General features: G+C 37.7%; 1 protein-coding gene and 1 long non-coding RNA gene across 2 annotated transcripts in view; one reads left to right on the top strand and one right to left on the bottom strand.

The window, feature by feature from the left end:
• Window positions 1-17,120, top strand: part of LOC121737965 — a 380,295-nt gene that overhangs the window by 314,237 nt on the left and 48,938 nt on the right. The window lies entirely within an intron of this gene.
• The window catches only part of LOC121737944 (neutral alpha-glucosidase AB), a 28,914-nt gene that overhangs the window by 8,870 nt on the left and 2,924 nt on the right, over window positions 1-17,120 (bottom strand). Inside the window, exons 4-11 of the mRNA XM_042129683.1 lie at window positions 15,693-15,876; window positions 5,492-5,600; window positions 4,853-4,997; window positions 4,051-4,188; window positions 2,911-3,019; window positions 1,528-1,667; window positions 715-902; window positions 227-369 (exon numbers count right to left, since the gene is read on the bottom strand). Of these exons, the coding sequence (XP_041985617.1) occupies window positions 227-369; window positions 715-902; window positions 1,528-1,667; window positions 2,911-3,019; window positions 4,051-4,188; window positions 4,853-4,997; window positions 5,492-5,600; window positions 15,693-15,876 (1,156 nt within the window). The remainder of the gene's footprint in view (window positions 1-226; window positions 370-714; window positions 903-1,527; window positions 1,668-2,910; window positions 3,020-4,050; window positions 4,189-4,852; window positions 4,998-5,491; window positions 5,601-15,692; window positions 15,877-17,120) is intronic.

Raw genomic sequence — 17,120 nt, 5'->3', positions numbered from 1 at the left:
CCTTGTGCGTCAACTAGATGGCGTTTTTTTAAATATTTTTTTGAGTTTATATCTATACAGGTTTTTTGAACATAAGAAATAACTTCGTTCCATTTGGGTGTCCCTTGACACCTCTCAAGTTTTTTTTTCATAAGACTCTTCGTCGACCCGACATTAGCCACAGCCCTTTCCCTAAATAGCCAAAGAAAATTAAAAGAAAAAGGAGAATAAAAACCAATCTACTCACACTAGGCTCATTCATGTCGTTCCATATATGAACATCTTTGCTGGTACCCGGGAAGTTCTCAAACTTGTATCTCTCCGAGTAGTACTTGGATGCCTCGGGGTCGAAGAAGTCGAGGTAGGACGATGAGCCGGGCCAGCACCAACCTGGAAATTATGAATAATGGTTATAAATACAGTTTATATCTCAATCTCAAAAAAAAATTTTGTAAAGAAAATAATATTTATTTTTAGAAGTGGTTTTAAATACAGTTTATATTTCCTTTTTAATTGGTGTATAAAATAAATAGTAATATATTATTATATTCTTTAAAAATTTTAAAATTTAAATGGACGAACCCTAGAAAAAAAGCTTTTTTGTAGGTTAGTCCACGCATACATCTCGAGCCCTTATTCAACTCTCTAAGGGAAAGCTAACATCTTAATGTACTTAATGTAAATTGATCCTAAGAGGTTACAAAAATCTTCCGATCGAATGAATCAGCAACCTACCTTCATAATCCTTCCCGTCCTTATTCTTCACATACAGTCCCATCTCAGTAGCATCATCGTGCAAGAAGTAACCGGCTTCCCTCTTGATATGAGGATCTATGATGACGACCAGCTTGCGACCCTTGGCGGTCAGGTTGGCGACCATTTCCGTGGGATGGGCGAACTTGATGGGATCCCATGTGAAGTATCTAGTGAAATAGATTGATAAATAATAACACCAGAAATTGAATAGTAGATATTAAAAAGAAAATCCTGTAATTAAGATATTTTCACAGCAAATAGAGGGCTGCTGTTCTTTGTCTGGCATTTTAAAAAATGACACATGACAGACAAAGGCAGTGAACCTTAAATAATGTGTGCTTCACTAAGTGTGACACACTCCTCTAAGTGTACCCACTTCATTAAGTGTATCATACTCGACAAAGTTCTTCACCAAGCTCTCTAACTCGCCTAAGATGTGTACTGGCTTCAACAAGTGTGATACACTCGTCATATCACTTCACCAAGTGTGATACACTTGTCATATCACTTCGCCAAGTGTAATACACTCGTCATATCACTTCACCAAGTGTGATACACTTGTCATATCACTTCACCAAGTGTAATACACTCGTCATATCACTTCACCAAGTGTATCACACTCGTCTAAGTATACTCACTTCTTTTAGTCAGTGTACTCGATGTCCAACCATAGGACATCGGCGGGCAGGTCGTGCGCGTCAAAGTGTATTCACCTCACCAAGTGTCTCACACACTCTACTAAGTGTACGCACTTCACCAAGTGTGTCACACTCGTCTAAGTGCTATACTCACTTCTTCTGATCAGTGTACTCGATATCCAACCACAGGACGTCAGCGGGCAGGTCGTGCGCGTCGAAGTTATCGTCGACCTGTCTCACGTCGGCCTCGTCGACGTAGTTCCATCGCGACTGGTGGTAAGCTAGCGAGAAACGCTGGAAAGAGAGCGAAGATATAGTTGTGGTAATGGAAAGAGATAGATGACTTTATACTCTAACTAAGACCAACAATAATTTGCAAAGAAACCCTTGTAGGGCTAAGAGTAAAAAATTAAAATCGGTTCACTGACGGCGGAGTAACCGTTAACTCGTCTCCTGGTATTGAACCTGGTACCATAAAAAAAAATTGAATGTGTTATTTATTTTCATCGAAAGAAAATAAATAATAATAGTTAAAAAAAAAACTAAAAAAAAAACGCTTTTTTTTCGAATGCATTTTTATTCTAGTTTAAAAAAATTTAAACAAATTATTGCATTGTGATTTTCTCTTAATACGTATGCATTATGCAAAGATTAATTAGACTACTGGAAATAGGTAAAATCGTGCTCAAAGATTCCGTTACATACAGCCCAAGCGTTTTTATAAAGCGTGTCAAGAGGAGTCCACACAACCCTTTTTTCCATACAAACGTTGTCCCCTGTTTCCTCCCTGGATAATGCTAGTAGAGTTATCATTTTTTTCCTTAATATCTACGGCCACTAATACAATGTCCCTAAGTTTTCTTTTTTTCATAATTTAATTATTAAATAAGATATGAACGTTCAAAAACCCAAAAAAATGGCCAGATTTTCCGCTGTGTTCAAACATCCAGAAAATAGATTTGGCTAGATTATACAAAAAAAAACATAGGAACACAGCTCAAGCCTTTCTTTAATCTTTAATGAAAAAAGTACTTAAATCGGTTAAGTTTTGGAGAAGGAATCAGGGGACAACGAATCGTTGGATTTTCTGCAATTGTCTCTATCGCGTTCTGCGGTATAGGCTTGAGGTAAGGGAGACAGCTATAGATATTACACGTACTTTTTTTTTTATTTCTCTACCCCAGTAGCCTTAGCACGGCCACCAGTAGAAATGCGAAAGTATGGACAAACTGTGGAGATAAACTTAAGGTAGCGTTTCGATCTTTTTTTGTTCCCAAAAATTCAATTAAAATGCCACTTTATGATAGACTATATAGTCCTAAAAATTCAAATAATATCCTACTCTATGACATATACTTTAGTCTGCCATAAAGTGGCACTTTAATTTAATTTTTGTCGGTCGCGATTGGCCGCGGTAAAGATCGGAACGGCACCTTTAGTTTATGTCCACAGTTTGTCCATACTTTCGCATTTCTACTGGTGGCCGTGCTAAAGCTACTGGTGTATCCTCTTAATAGAACAATAATATTAAACTCACAGGCGGCAACGGCGCTACACCAGTCAACGCGGTGTACTGTCTGAACACATCAGACGGGGTGTCACCGAGGAACACAAACAGGTCGACTATACCGGACTCGCTCATGAATCTGAAATTATAGTTTGGGAGTATTTAGTACTTGATGAAGTTTTGGAAACATTTAGTACTTGATAAAGTGTTGGGAATATTTAGTACTTATTTGATAAAGTGTTGGGAATATTTAGTACTTGATAAAGTGTTGGGAATATTTAGTACTTATTTGATAAAGTGTTGGGAATATTTAGTACTTGATAAAGTGTTGGGAATATTTAGTACTTATTTGATAAAGTGTTGGGAATATTTAGTACTTGATAAAGTGTTGGGAATATTTAGTACTTATTTGCTAAAGTGCTGAAAATATTAAATTTTATAAAGTACACTTGTTAGTGTTCTTGATAAGATCTTAACCACTTGACTCCTGCTAACAAAATATTGGTAATATTCACTACTATTTGAATAAGAATGGTGATCATAGAACCAAGTGAGGATTTCTTTTTCCAAACATTTATAGCTGCTTCAACAGGGGAAAAAAAATTACGATCCGAGCACTTCATAGTGTGCGTTTTTCAGGTACAACTGTTTTCGTCAGATAACTGAATACATTCTGGTTGTTTGTTACTACAACTATGGGGTTTTAAAAAAAAGAGCGTGTGTACAGAGTGCACGTGTTAGAAATTAAACTTCTGTGCAAAATCATGACGGCTGGTCATGGCACAATATCGAGTTGAATAGCACTTTCAATTTTTATTTTTTTTATGAAATAAGGGGGCAAACGAGCAAACGGGTCACCTGATGGAAAGCAACTTCCGTCGCCCATGGACACTCGCAGCATCAGAAGAGCTGCAAGTGCGTTGCCGGCCTTTTAAGAGGGAATAGGGTAATAGGGGAGGATAGGGAAGGGAAGGGAATAGGGGAGCGTAGGGAAAGGAATAGGGTAGGGGATTGGGCCTCCGGTAAACTCACTCACGGCGAAACACAGCGCAAGTGCTGTTTCACGCCAGTTTTCTGTGAGAACGTGGTATTTCTCCGGTCGAGCCAGCCCATTCGTGACGAAGCAGAAGCAGGCTCTCCCACGTATGAAATGCGCCTCACTTAACTTACCTAGCATCAATTTGTTTCTTCTGCCCGCCGGTGACGAGATTAACCAGGGACGATACAACAGTATTCTCAGCATGGTTCACAACATCCACCCAGGTTTCCGCCGAGTTGTGCCAGAAAACGCCAGCGCTGCGTTTGGGTCTGAAAGAGAGAAATGTGTAAGCAATTTTGTTCTCTAAAGCACGTTTGTACGTACACCAATGTCACCAGCTACTCACACGACGAAAATTCAAACAATCGTAATAGTACTCTCACGAATGAATGTAAGCCTCTGATTGGCTACAATTTACAAACATTACTCTGCTGTATAGTAACTGTGCGCAATACAAATATACAGTAAAAGTTGGCGACGCTGACCACGCCCTTAAAACATATTATAGGGGTGTGGCCATCATTTTTATCTGTTTCTCAATGTGTCCCCATATGAGTACGTACCCATGCGAGTACAGCATGGGCATGGCGCCGTACAGGGTCATGCGGCTGTCCAGCTCGAACTCGAACACGTTCAGGTTGTACAGACGATAGTGGGGGTAAGTGTCCCTATATAAGTACGTACCCATGCAAGTACAGCACGGACACGGCGCCGTACAGGGCCATGCGGCTGTCCAGCTCGAACTCGAACACGTCCAGGTTGTACAGACGGTAGTGGGGGTAAGTGTCCCTATATAAGTACGTACCCATGCAAGTACAGCACGGACACGGCGCCGTAGAGGGCCATGCGGCTGTCCAGCTCGAACTCGAACACGTCCAGGTTGTACAGACGGTAGTGGGGCTATGTGTCCCCAATCCCCATATGATTACGTACCCATGTGAGTACAGCACGGGCACGGCGCCGTACAGGGCCATGCGGCTGTCCAGCTCGAACTCGAACACGTCCAGGTTGTACAGACGGTAGGGCTCCCCACCCGTTGTGGTTTTGAGGTAGAAGTTGTCAGTGTGTTCGGGGATACCTAGGAAAAATATGAATAATACACATTATACTCTTGAGAACATAAAGCTACAAGAATCTAGGAATCTCTGATCGAATCCGGATATTTCTTACGTACTAGATCCAGACGCAAGCTATTCAGTGGCCACAACCCGACTACAGGGAAGTCAAAAAGAGGTAAATAGGAGCCTGTCTCATAGCGGCTAAACTACTGATCCGATTTTAGCATTTAGCAGTTATAGATTAGTAAGAATGCTGCGGGTGACATCAGCTTCTTAGGGTTCCGTACCCAAAGGGTAAAAACGGTACCCCATTACTAAGACTTCGAAGTCTGTCCGTTTGTCTGCCTCCAGGCTGTATCTCAAAAACGCAGAGTGTTTATATAGACAATATGTTAGCAGATATTACGAAACATCAGATTTGAAGCGCATAACTGCCACAATGCATGTAGAATGAAAGACTATGAAAGAACCAGTTCCAAGTCTCTCTCTATCTCTTTCCTTCGTTGCCACTCACCATAGATCTGTTCGGCCTCAGGGAAGGCAATATCGATGGACAGAGCTTCGTTACCACGCGGCTTGCTGTCATGGTGGCCCTTGAAATTCTCACCACCGGCGTCTTCGTCCTAAAATGTCAAGATTATTATACACACACATAATAATATACAATAGTACAAAGCAGGGAGTGTATATCAAGTCGTCTAATCCTATGCTAAGTTTTACTTGTGTTATGGGAAATGTATGTATTGTTATAAACCACATAAAAGTTTAAGATCGATCGGCCAAAAGGGAAGGGAAGGGCGATGATCTTTAGTTGGGCGAGGAATGAGCTACCAAGAAATGAGGAAATTCATCATCAGCAATCATCTTGCGACAGCAACAAGATTTTTTTAGAAAGAAATTTTGTAGAAAGCAGATACTGTGCATTTGTGCAATCCGCAGTCAAACGCCTCCTTTATTGCTATTTTCTGTCGCAACATACCCGCGGTAATCGTAGATTTTTGAAGATAAAAAGTATCCTATGTCTATCGCCGTTGTCTACTCTTTTGCTAAGTACTCACATGCGGTTTTGCTCGATAGTTTTACTACGAATCGAGTAATAATTAGTAATTACTGTGTGGACCGCAAAACTTAGGTACAGCTCGAAGGCTCGCATCGAGCCGAAGAGCCCTTTTTAACCCCCGACCAAAAAGAGGGGTGTTATAAGTTTGACGTGTCTGTCTGTCTGTCTGTTTGTCTGTGTGTGTATCTGTCCGTGGCATCGTAGCATCAAAAAGGATGGACCGATTTTGATCTAGTTTTTTTTGTTTGAAAGCTGACATGATCGAGAGTGTTCTTAGCTATAATTCATCATCATCAGCCTGCTCAGTGCTGGACAATCAGGGTTTATCTGGTTCATGAAAGACCGTTAGCAACTTGTATTCGTTTGGTTGGTTTTATTTCATTCTAGTTCGCGACATTTGTGAATATACAATATACGTATACACATATTAATGGAAAGTTGACCTGGTGCTGCAGCATCACCTGGTATTCAATAGGATATCCAACTCCTCGCCAACTTAGAGCAAAGGTTTCGTGTTTGGGCTCATTTTAATTGCGACAACCAGTAAGAAGTAGATAGACAGTAAATATTTACATGCTGCTGCTGCAGCATCACCTGGATTCTATAGGAACCGAGCTTCGTATGAACCCAAAGTTAAGGTTTCATGTTTATGCTCATATTAACGGCCTCATCGAAAAGGACATTGATAAATGGTCATCATGAGAATATGATTATGTTGATAGGAATTATTCTGCACTATAATCAACACAAGTTTAAAAAGTATGAAATAAAATTAAATTAAGAAATTAAAAAAAACCCCTTAACTTGTGTAAAGTAAAGTAATATTTTAGTCCATGATTGTTGTCAAGGTGTGTCGGGGGACCGCTAATGTAGATGTTTGATTTGAGATTTCACATAACATTTCACAGCGAACCGAATGGAGATAATCAGCGACTTGGCGGTAATTGTAGGTTGTAGTTTACTTTGCGGTCCTCCGACACACCGTGACAACAATTATGGACTAAAATATTACTTTACACAAGTTAGGAGTTATTTGAACTTAAAGGCAGTAAATATTATTTCATTACTTTTTAAAGTTGTTTGGCGGGGGTTTTTTAAATTTCTTAATTTAATTTTATTCCATACAAACGTTGTCCCCTGTTTCCTCCCTGGATAATGCTAGTAGAGTTATAATTTTTTTCCTGAATATCTACGGTCACTAATACAATGTCCCTATTTTTTCTTTTTTTTCATAATTTAACTAATTTTTTGAACATTTAAAAAACCCAAAAAAATGGCCAGATTTTCCGCTGTGTTTAAATATCCAGAAAACAGATTTGGCTAGATTTTTACAAAAAAAAAAACATAGGAACACAGCCTTTCTTTAATATTTAATAAAATAAGTACTTAAATCGGTTAAGTTTTGGAGAAGGAATCAGGGGACAACGAATCGTTGATTTTCTGCAGTTGTCTCTATCGCGTTCTGCGGTATAGGCTTGAGGTAAGGGAGACAGCTATAAATACTACACATACTTTTTTTTCTATTCGTCCTCTCTATACACAGAAATATGGATTTTGATGTCAGTGTCACAATAATATGTCAATGATCTTGACTCTCGAGATAAATCTATACGTGACCGATAGAGCGTACATCTGGCGCGTGTGGCGATAATACTATCTAGTACTAGCATACAGGGTGTAACAAAAAAATTATTATACTTTAGTGGAGGGCAGAAATAACGATACACTCATATTAACATACATACATGATAAAATAACTAAGGTTAGTATCATTAAAAGGTTGAAAAACCCCATTTTAATGTCAGTGTTGTACTGTACAATGTATAGTAAGACTTCACTGTGTAGTACTAGCAGCGCTGAAAGAGTTACTATTTTTAATCTATACTGTCTGTACGTTACCTCTTCACGCCCAAACAGCTGAACCAATTTTCTGAAATTTGGTATAAAGATACTTTGAGGAAAAGGACATAGGACACATTTTATCCCGGAAAAATGTACGGTACGGTACGGTATAAAGGCGGCAGCCTTTATATTTTATATGAGAGTAGGCCACTTTGTTCTCGCCGTCCCATAAACGTAATCTGTAGAGCAACAATCTCGAGCTGTCAAACGTAACCAAAATTGGTTTTCATCTGTGTGAAAAATATATTGTGTACGTATACAACACAAGCATGATTAAACATCATTTCTATGAGATTAAATTGTCAACGTGCGGCACGTGCCGACTGGACGTCAAAAAAAGAGTGCTGCTGTCATGTATCACACGTCTCTTTTTACCACGTAGTGTTACTGATAGTGACATCTCTCTTGCTCAGGCCTTAGTTTCCCTATTCCGCTAGGTATATTAACTTTATGGTATGGCCTCTACGGACCCTGTCGTCCCTAGCCGGGCCTATAACGGCCTATTTATAAATACGGGGCTACATAGAAGTCAAAACATGTGGCCGCCTCTAGTCTGTGGGGACTGACAGGGGGCCACGGAAGACCAGGGTGCCACGGCTTGCCGCAGTCGATGCCTGAGTGGCTTTCCCTTTAAACATGCGGTATACAGTGCACAGCCATAACTGATTATCTATTTAGTTTTAAGTATTTCAATGTTACTAGAGATCGCCCAATGGTCGAAATTCGACCTTAATTTCAACGATATTAGGACTACTACTTATATTTTGTAAAAAATTGTGACTTTATCATTTTTTTTCAACTCTTGTCTCTGGGACTTAGCTGATCTCAGACTGGCCGTGTAAGCATTGTTTAGACAATCAAAAAAGTATCTTAGATTCAATAAAAAAAAACTATAATCCATTTTCAATTTGTCAATTTGTTGTCAACGGACTTCAACCATAAATAAAAGAGTATGCCTATTAGGCATGATGACTATTTTTTTTTCTTATCGGTAATTGAAAGACACTTAAAAAATAGAAACATCGTTGAAATAATGACTCTGATAGCTTAAAAATTCACCAAGATATGACAATTCAAATATCTCATAAAAAAGACCTGCCCGAAACGCTCCATACAAAGTGCTACGAAAGTATGACGTCAGTCTTTCGTAGTTTGTACGCATCGGGAGACAACTTTGTTCGACAGGTATATAAAATATTGCGTTTATGAAAGTGGTTTCATAACAAAAGTTGCTTTTAATTGCAATAGTTATCGAATTATATACAAATATTAAGAAATTTAATTGAAAAAAAAATAAAATACAAATGCTATCAAGCTGAAATTTTGGAAACACTTATTTTTTACCGTGATTTCTTTATTTTGTTAACAAAATTCGCTAATTTTTGACCTTGTCATCATCCCTAATTATGTGTGTGTGTTGTAGTGTGTGTAATGTTTTATTTGTTAAAAAAATCCATACTAATATTATAAATGCGAAAGTATCTCTGTCTGTCTGTCTGTCTGTCTTGCTTTCACGCCAAAACTACTAAACCGATTGCAATGAAATTTTGTACACAGTTATTCTAGAGTCTGAGAAAGGACATAGGCTACATTTTGATGTGGGAAAATATCTTATTTCCATGAAAATATCGATGAAAATGAATTCGCATTGCGCGTGGCCAGCGCTCATCCCGGGGGTCCTGGGTTCGAGTCCCGCAGGCGGAACAAAAAGTTTTCAATGTTCCTGGGTCTTGGATGTGTATTAAAATAAAATTTCAAAAATCTTAAACATATTTTATGTATAATATTATAAAAAATCCAGAAATATATCGACGCAATGAACATTTTAGTTCTAATACGATTCAACAGATGGCGTTTTATTTTTTACTTTATTGTACCATAGAACTAATCATACTTATTAGTTCTTGCTTTCACGCCAAAACTACTGAACCGATTGCAATGAAATTTTGTATACAGTTATTCTAGAGTCTGAGAAAGGACATAGGCTACATTTTGATGTGGGAAAATATCTTATTTCCATGAAAATATCGATGAAAATGAATTCGCATTGCGCGTGGCCAGCGCTCATCCCGGGGGTCCTGGGTTCGAGTCCCGCAGGCGGAACAAAAAGTTTTCAATGTTCCTGGGTCTTGGATGTGTATTAAAATAAAATTTCAAAAATCTTAAACATATTTTATGTATAATATTATAAAAAATCCAGAAATATATCGACGCAATGAACATTTTAGTTCTAATACGATTAACAGATGGCGTTTTATTTTTACTTTATTGTAACATAGAACTAATCATACTTATTAGTTAGTATGTTTTTGTTTATAGTTTTTAATACGTTAGAATATTATGTTTATCCATACTAATATTATAAATGCGTAAGTATCTCTGTCTGTCTGTCTGTCTGTCTGTCTTGCTTTCACGCCAAAACTACTGAACCGATTGCAATGAAATTTTGTACACAGTTATTCTTGAGTCTGAGAAAGGACATAGGCTACATTTTGATGTGGGAAAATATCTTATTTCCATGAAAATATCGATGAAAATGAATTCGCATTGCGCGTGGCCAGCGCTCATCCCGGGGGTCCTGGGTTCGAGTCCCGCAGGCGGAACAAAAAGTTTTCAATGTTCCTGGGTCTTGGATGTGTATTAAAATAAAATTTCAAAAATCTTAAACATATTTTATGTATAATATTATAAAAAATCCAGAAATATATCGACGCAATGAACATTTTAGTTCTAATACGATTCAACAGATGGCGTTTTATTTTTTACTTTATTGTACCATAGAACTAATCATACTTATTAGTTGTTAGTATGTTTTTGTTTATAGTTTTTAATACGTTAGAATATTATGTTTAATAATATAATCACTTGGTATAATAATAATCAATCTATCTTATCTTATAGAACTCCTACTGCATTTCTAATCCATACTATCCATACTAATATTATAACTGCGAAAGTATCTCTGTCTGTCTGTCTGTCTGTCTTGCTTTCACGCCAAAACAAGTGAACCGATTGCAATGAAATTTTGTATACAGTTATTCTAGAGTCTGAGAAAGGACATAGGCTACATTTTGATGTGGGAAAATATCTTATTTCCAGGAAAATATCGATGAAAATGAATTCGCATTGCGCGTGGCCAGCGCTCATCCCGGGGGTCCTGGGTTCGAGTCCCGCAGGCGGAACAAAAAGTTTTTTTTGTTCCGCCTGCATTTAAGTTTCGATTTTTTTCGAATGTTATATCTATTCTACGGTATTAAATAACTCAGTACTTTATCTGTGCAGTGACGTAACCTTAAATCTATCAATGATAAATAGTTTATGGGTAAAGTTGTGTAATCGGAGGGCTAAATAAGCTTTAAAATTTGGCATAAAATATAAAGTTTAATATAAAAAAATGAAATACTTATTGTGTGCACACTGCACAGCTGTTTTTGGGTATTTTGATTAATTAAGGGCCGCGCTACACCGGAATGGCAGCGGCGAGGCGAGCACTTTCAGCGCTGCCATTCCGGTGTAACGCGGCCCTAAGAGGGGTACCACTTACCAGGGTTTTAAAAAGTTTTTAAATTTGACACAAATTTTGTTGACACCGCGCGCTATAAACTAAAGTCCACGCGGACGAAGTCGCGGGCAACAGCTAGTGTATGATAAAATCATAATTATTTCAAAATAATATTAGTTCGATGCACTCCTTCACCATATAAACTATAACTGTGCAAAATTTCATGCACCTACGTTTTCCCATTTTTCGTAAAAAGGGTTACAAAGTTTTTCGTTCACGTATTAATATATATTATTAATATAATATATATTAATATATATGTAGTGCGCCATGTCAATTTGTTTGTTATCCTTTTGTGTTATAAACTCTGGCTATGCTCTGTCCCTTGTATGTTTAATAAAGATGTTTTTAATTTTATTTTATATATGACTTTGTCGCGTCGATTTTTATTTGCATTGCGGTTTAGTTACATAAATGTCGAACCAATAAACCCACGTTAATCTATACTAATATTATAAATGCGAAAGTATCTCTGTCTGTCTGTCTGTCTGTCTGTCTGTCTGTCTGTCTCGCTTTCACGCCAAAACTACTGAACCGATTGCAATGAAATTTTGTACACAGTTATTCTAGAGTCTGAGAAAGGACATAGGCTACATTTTGATGTGGGAAAATATCTTATTTCCATGAAAATATCGATGAAAATTACTTCGCATTGCGCGTGGCCAGCGCTCATCCCGGGGGTCCTGGGTTCGAGTCCCGCAGGCGGAACAAAAAGTTTTCAATGTTCCTGGGTCTTGGATGTGTATTAAAATAATATTTCAAAAATCTTAAATTTATTTTATGTATAATATTATAAAAAATCCAGAAATATATCGACGCGATGCAATGAACATTTTAGTTCTAATACGATTCAACAGATGGCGCTTTTTTTTACTTCGTTGTAACATAGAACTAATCATACTTATTAGTTGTTATGTTTTTGTTTATAGTTTTTAATACGTTAGAATATTATGTTTAATAATATTATCACTTGCTATAATAATAATCAATCTATCTTATCTTATAGAACTCCTACTGCATTTCTAAGGAGTTCGAGTGTGTTGTGTTGGCCTATATTCCATCCAGAAAATATATCAATGCAATCAACATTTTAATTCTAATATATGAAAACAGATGGCGCTTTATTTTTTACTTCATTATTATAACAGAACTAATCATACCTACTTTATTATATATTGTTTTTATTCATAACTAGCTGTTGCCCGCGACTTATAAATACTGCGAAATATACTGCGAAAGTATCTCTGTCTGTCTGTCTGTCTGTCTGCCTGTCTGTCTCGCTTTCACGCCAAAACTACTGAATAGATTGCAATGAAATTTTGTACACAGTTATTCTAGAGTCTGAGAAAGGACATAGGCTACATTTTGATGTGGGAAAATATCTTATTTCCATGAAAATATCGATGAAAATTACTTCGCATTGCGCGTGGCCAGCGCTCATCCCGGGGGTCCTGGGTTCGAGTCCCGCAGGCGGAACAAAAAGTTTTCAATGTTCCTGGGTCTTGGATGTGTATTAAAATAATATTTTAAAAATCTTAAATATATTTTATGTATAATATTATAAAAAATCCAGAAATATATCGACGCGATACAATGAACATTTTAGTTCTAATACGATTCAACAGATGGCGCTTTTTTTTTTTACTTCGTTGTAACATAGAACTAATCATACTTATTAGTTGTTATGTTTTTGTTTATAGTTTTTAATACGTTAGAATATTATGTTTAATAATGTTATCACTTGCTATAATAATAATCAATCTATCTTATCTTATAGAACTCCTACTGCATTTCTAAGGAGTTCGAGTGTGTTGTGTTGGCCTATATTCCATCCAGAAAATATATCAATGCAATCAACATTTTAATTCTAATATATGAAAACAGATGGCGCTTTATTTTTTTACTTCATTATTATAACAGAACTAATCATACCTACTTTATTATATATTATTGTTTTTATTCATAACTAGCTGTTGCCCGCGACTTCGTCCGCGTGGACTTTAGTTTATAGCGCGCGGTGTCAACAAAATTTGTGTCAAATTTAAAAACTTTTTAAAACCCTGGTAAGTGGTACCCCTCTTAGGGCCGCGCAGCACGCTACACCGGAATGGCAGCGCTGAAAGTGCTCGCCTCGCCGCTGCCATTCCGGTGTAGCGCGGCCCTTAAGAGGATACAACAGCGGCTAGAGAAATGAAAAAAAAGTACGTGTAATAACTATAGCTGTCTCCCTTACCTCAAGCCTATACCGCAGAACGCGATAGAGACAACTGCAGAAAATCCAGAAAATCAACGATTCGTTGTCCCCTGATTCCTTCTCCAAAACTTAACCGATTTAAGTACTTTTTTCATTAAAGATTAAAAAAAGGCTTGAGCTGTGTTCCTGTTTTGCTTTTTTTGTATAATCTAGCCAAATCTGTTTTCTGGACGTTTGAACATAGTGGAAAATCTGGCCATTTTTTTGGGTTTTTGAACGTTCATATCTTATTTAATAATTAAATTATGAAAAAAAAATACAACATAGGGACATTGTATTAGTGGCCGTAGATATTCAGGAAAAAAAATATAACTCTACTAGCATTATCCAGGGAGGAAACAGGGGACAACGTTTGTATGGAAAAAAGGGCGGTGTGGATCCTCTTAATTAATCAAAATACCCAAAAACAGCTGTGCAGTGTGCACATAATCTGTACTAATATTATGAATGCGAAAGTATCTCTGTCTGTCTGTCAGTCTCGCTTTCACGCCAAACGCCAAAACTACCGAACCGATTGTAATGAAATTTTGTATACTGATAGTCTAAAGCCTGAGAAAGGACATAGGCTACTTTTTTACTGGAAAAAAGGGTTGTAAGGGTCGTAAATTTGTTCAAAAAATTCATAATAGATGGCGCCGTGCGTCTTCTACATCGCGCTGACGCTTGCTCAAAAGTCTTTCTATAAGAGGTGGTATCATCTTACATTTAAGTCTCGATTTTTTTCGATTGTTATATCTATTCTACGGTATTAAATAACTCAGTACTTTATCTGTGCAGGCAGTGACGTAACCTTAATACCAAATTTCACCAACGACTGTTAAAGTTAATGCTCGAATTAGTATCACGTTAGCTGTTTCGTTTTTCATATGAATGAAAGAGAAGACAGGATATTTTAACAAGCTGTTAACACTAACAGACGTTGGTGAAATTGGGGCTAAACCTATCAATGATAAATAGTTTATGGGTAAAGTTGTGTAATTGGGGGGCTAAATAAGCTTTAAAATTTGGCATAATATATAAAGTTTAACATACAAAAATGAAGTACTTATTGTTTGCACACTGCACAGCTGTATTGATTTAATGGGTACCAGGGTTTTTTTATAAAAGCTTTTGACACCAATTTTGTTGACATCGCGCGCTATAAACTGAAGTCCACGCGGACGAAGTCGCGGGCAACAGCTAGTTGATTATAAATGAGTTATCAATGTATATCTTATTGCATTTGTAATTAGTTGAATTGACATAATGAATCGTTATCATTAATTATTACTTGTTATAGCCACAATGTATAGCTGTTATATTATAAATGCAATGTGTCTATCTGCTACTTCTTCGCGCTTAAACCGCTAAAACGATTTAGATAAAATTTTGTGATGCTTTGACAGGAAAGAACATACCCAGGTGTTTTTTTTTTTTGCAAGAAAATGTACGCTTTCCGAGAAATTCTTTATTCACAGACGGAGCCGCTAGGAACGTCCAGTTTTAACATGAAACCAACAGTCAACACATAACAATGACCATACAATCAAACAAAGCTTATCACAACAAAAGAAATATAATATTATGTATCTTTCTAATAAAATAAAACTTGAGAGGTGTCAAGGGACTCCCGAATGGAACAAAGTTATTTCTTATGTTCAAAAAACCTGTACATACATATACTTACACTAAAAAAATATTTTAAAAAATCTAGTTGACGCACAGGAATACTATTAACGCCCTCTGCCCGTACCATGCAGGTACTAATAAAAAGTGTCGTTACAACTTTTTCAGTCTAGCCCAAGGCGCAACGCGCGATAAGGAACTACGTTCCAATTACTCCTGTGAAGCCCGCGACTGTCACCGAAACCAGTGCCTGACAATGGATGAACACTGATTGTATGTCCTGTACATGTTCATCCATTGTCCAACATAGCCAACAAACAAAAGCAACCAACCTCTCCCTCTACCTTGGTCTTCAGCGGTTCCACCACGAGCTGTCCGTTGTCGTTCACAACCACTGCCACCTCCCCAGCACGGTCCGTGAACTCAAACTTGAGAGGTTCCACTGTGATGATCACGTGGTGCCCCTGAGCATTGGAGAGAGTCAGCTTGCCTGATTCGTTGGAGATGAGGGTCAACCTGTAAGTTAGAGTAATTGTAGATCCGGTAAACTCACTCACTGGGCGAAACACAGCGCAAGCGCTGTTTCACACCGGTTTTCCGTGAGAACGTGGTATTTGTCCGGTCGAGCCGGCCCATTCGTGCCGAAGCATGGCTCTCCCACGTCTAAATCTCGTATCTCATAAGGTGATCGCACACATTTGCAATTCGTTGTATGAAATGACGTGAACCCTCGCACATTCGTCCGCACCGTACGCGCGCATTTGGGCCAGGCCACAACTGCACTGCGTTGCGGCGTCGTATCGCAAAAACGTCGTCGCACAGAAATGCGATGCGTTGTTACAACTTACAACGCAAAAATTTCATCGGAAATGTCGCTCGCATCGCAAATTTCCACGATGTGTTTTGCGACGTTGTAGATTTTTACGATGCGGCACGGCATCGCAACGCATTGTTGTGGTTCGGCGCGTACGGTGATGAAAAATGTGCAATCAGCCCTATGGGCATAGCTGGGCATTAACTCGTTAATCCGTTAATCGTTAATTAACAAAGTTAACATTTTGATTAACGGATTAACTTTTAAGTTAACTTTTAAAAATATTAACGGACTCGTTAACTTCCGTTAATATGCATAAGTCATGTTGATAAAGAAGAGTACAGTATAGTTTAGTTAGGTAGAATATTATAATAATTATAGAAGTATTTTGTTTTGTCCCTAACATTTTAACTTTCAAAACCTTAAACCAACAGGTTTTGTATGTACACTAACGCAATGATATAAGTTACAACAAGGCCATATTACATATTAACGGATTAACGATTAACTTTAACTTGCGTTAATTCGTCCGATTTGTAACGCTTTAACGTTTAACGAAGCTAACATTTTTTTTAACGGATTAATGATTAACGAAGTTAACTATTTGATTAACGGTGCCCAGCTATGCCTATGGGCGTATATAAGGGGGGTGTCCTGGGGGTCCGGACCCCCCCATTACTACCATCTTACTTGTCCAATTTCGACAATAATATATGTACCTCACCAATTAAAATCGGTGCGGTACATATTGTATAAGAAAAATATTTTTGATTTCCTAAACACGTTGCGTATTTGCTGCTGCGGAACCCTTCATGGGCGATTCCAACTCGCACTTGGCCGCTTTTTTACGTTAGGGAAGCTACATATACGCTATATACGCCCGTGATAAACCCTAATAGTCTCGTAACAAACATTGATTTTCTGTATTGTTTTTAACAAAGACAAA

This window comes from Aricia agestis, chromosome 22 (assembly GCF_905147365.1).
Source record: "Aricia agestis chromosome 22, ilAriAges1.1, whole genome shotgun sequence".
Classification (NCBI taxonomy): Eukaryota; Metazoa; Arthropoda; class Insecta; order Lepidoptera; family Lycaenidae; genus Aricia; species Aricia agestis.
Note: the sequence above shows the minus strand (reverse complement) of the source record. Positions and strands in the feature narration are given on the sequence as shown.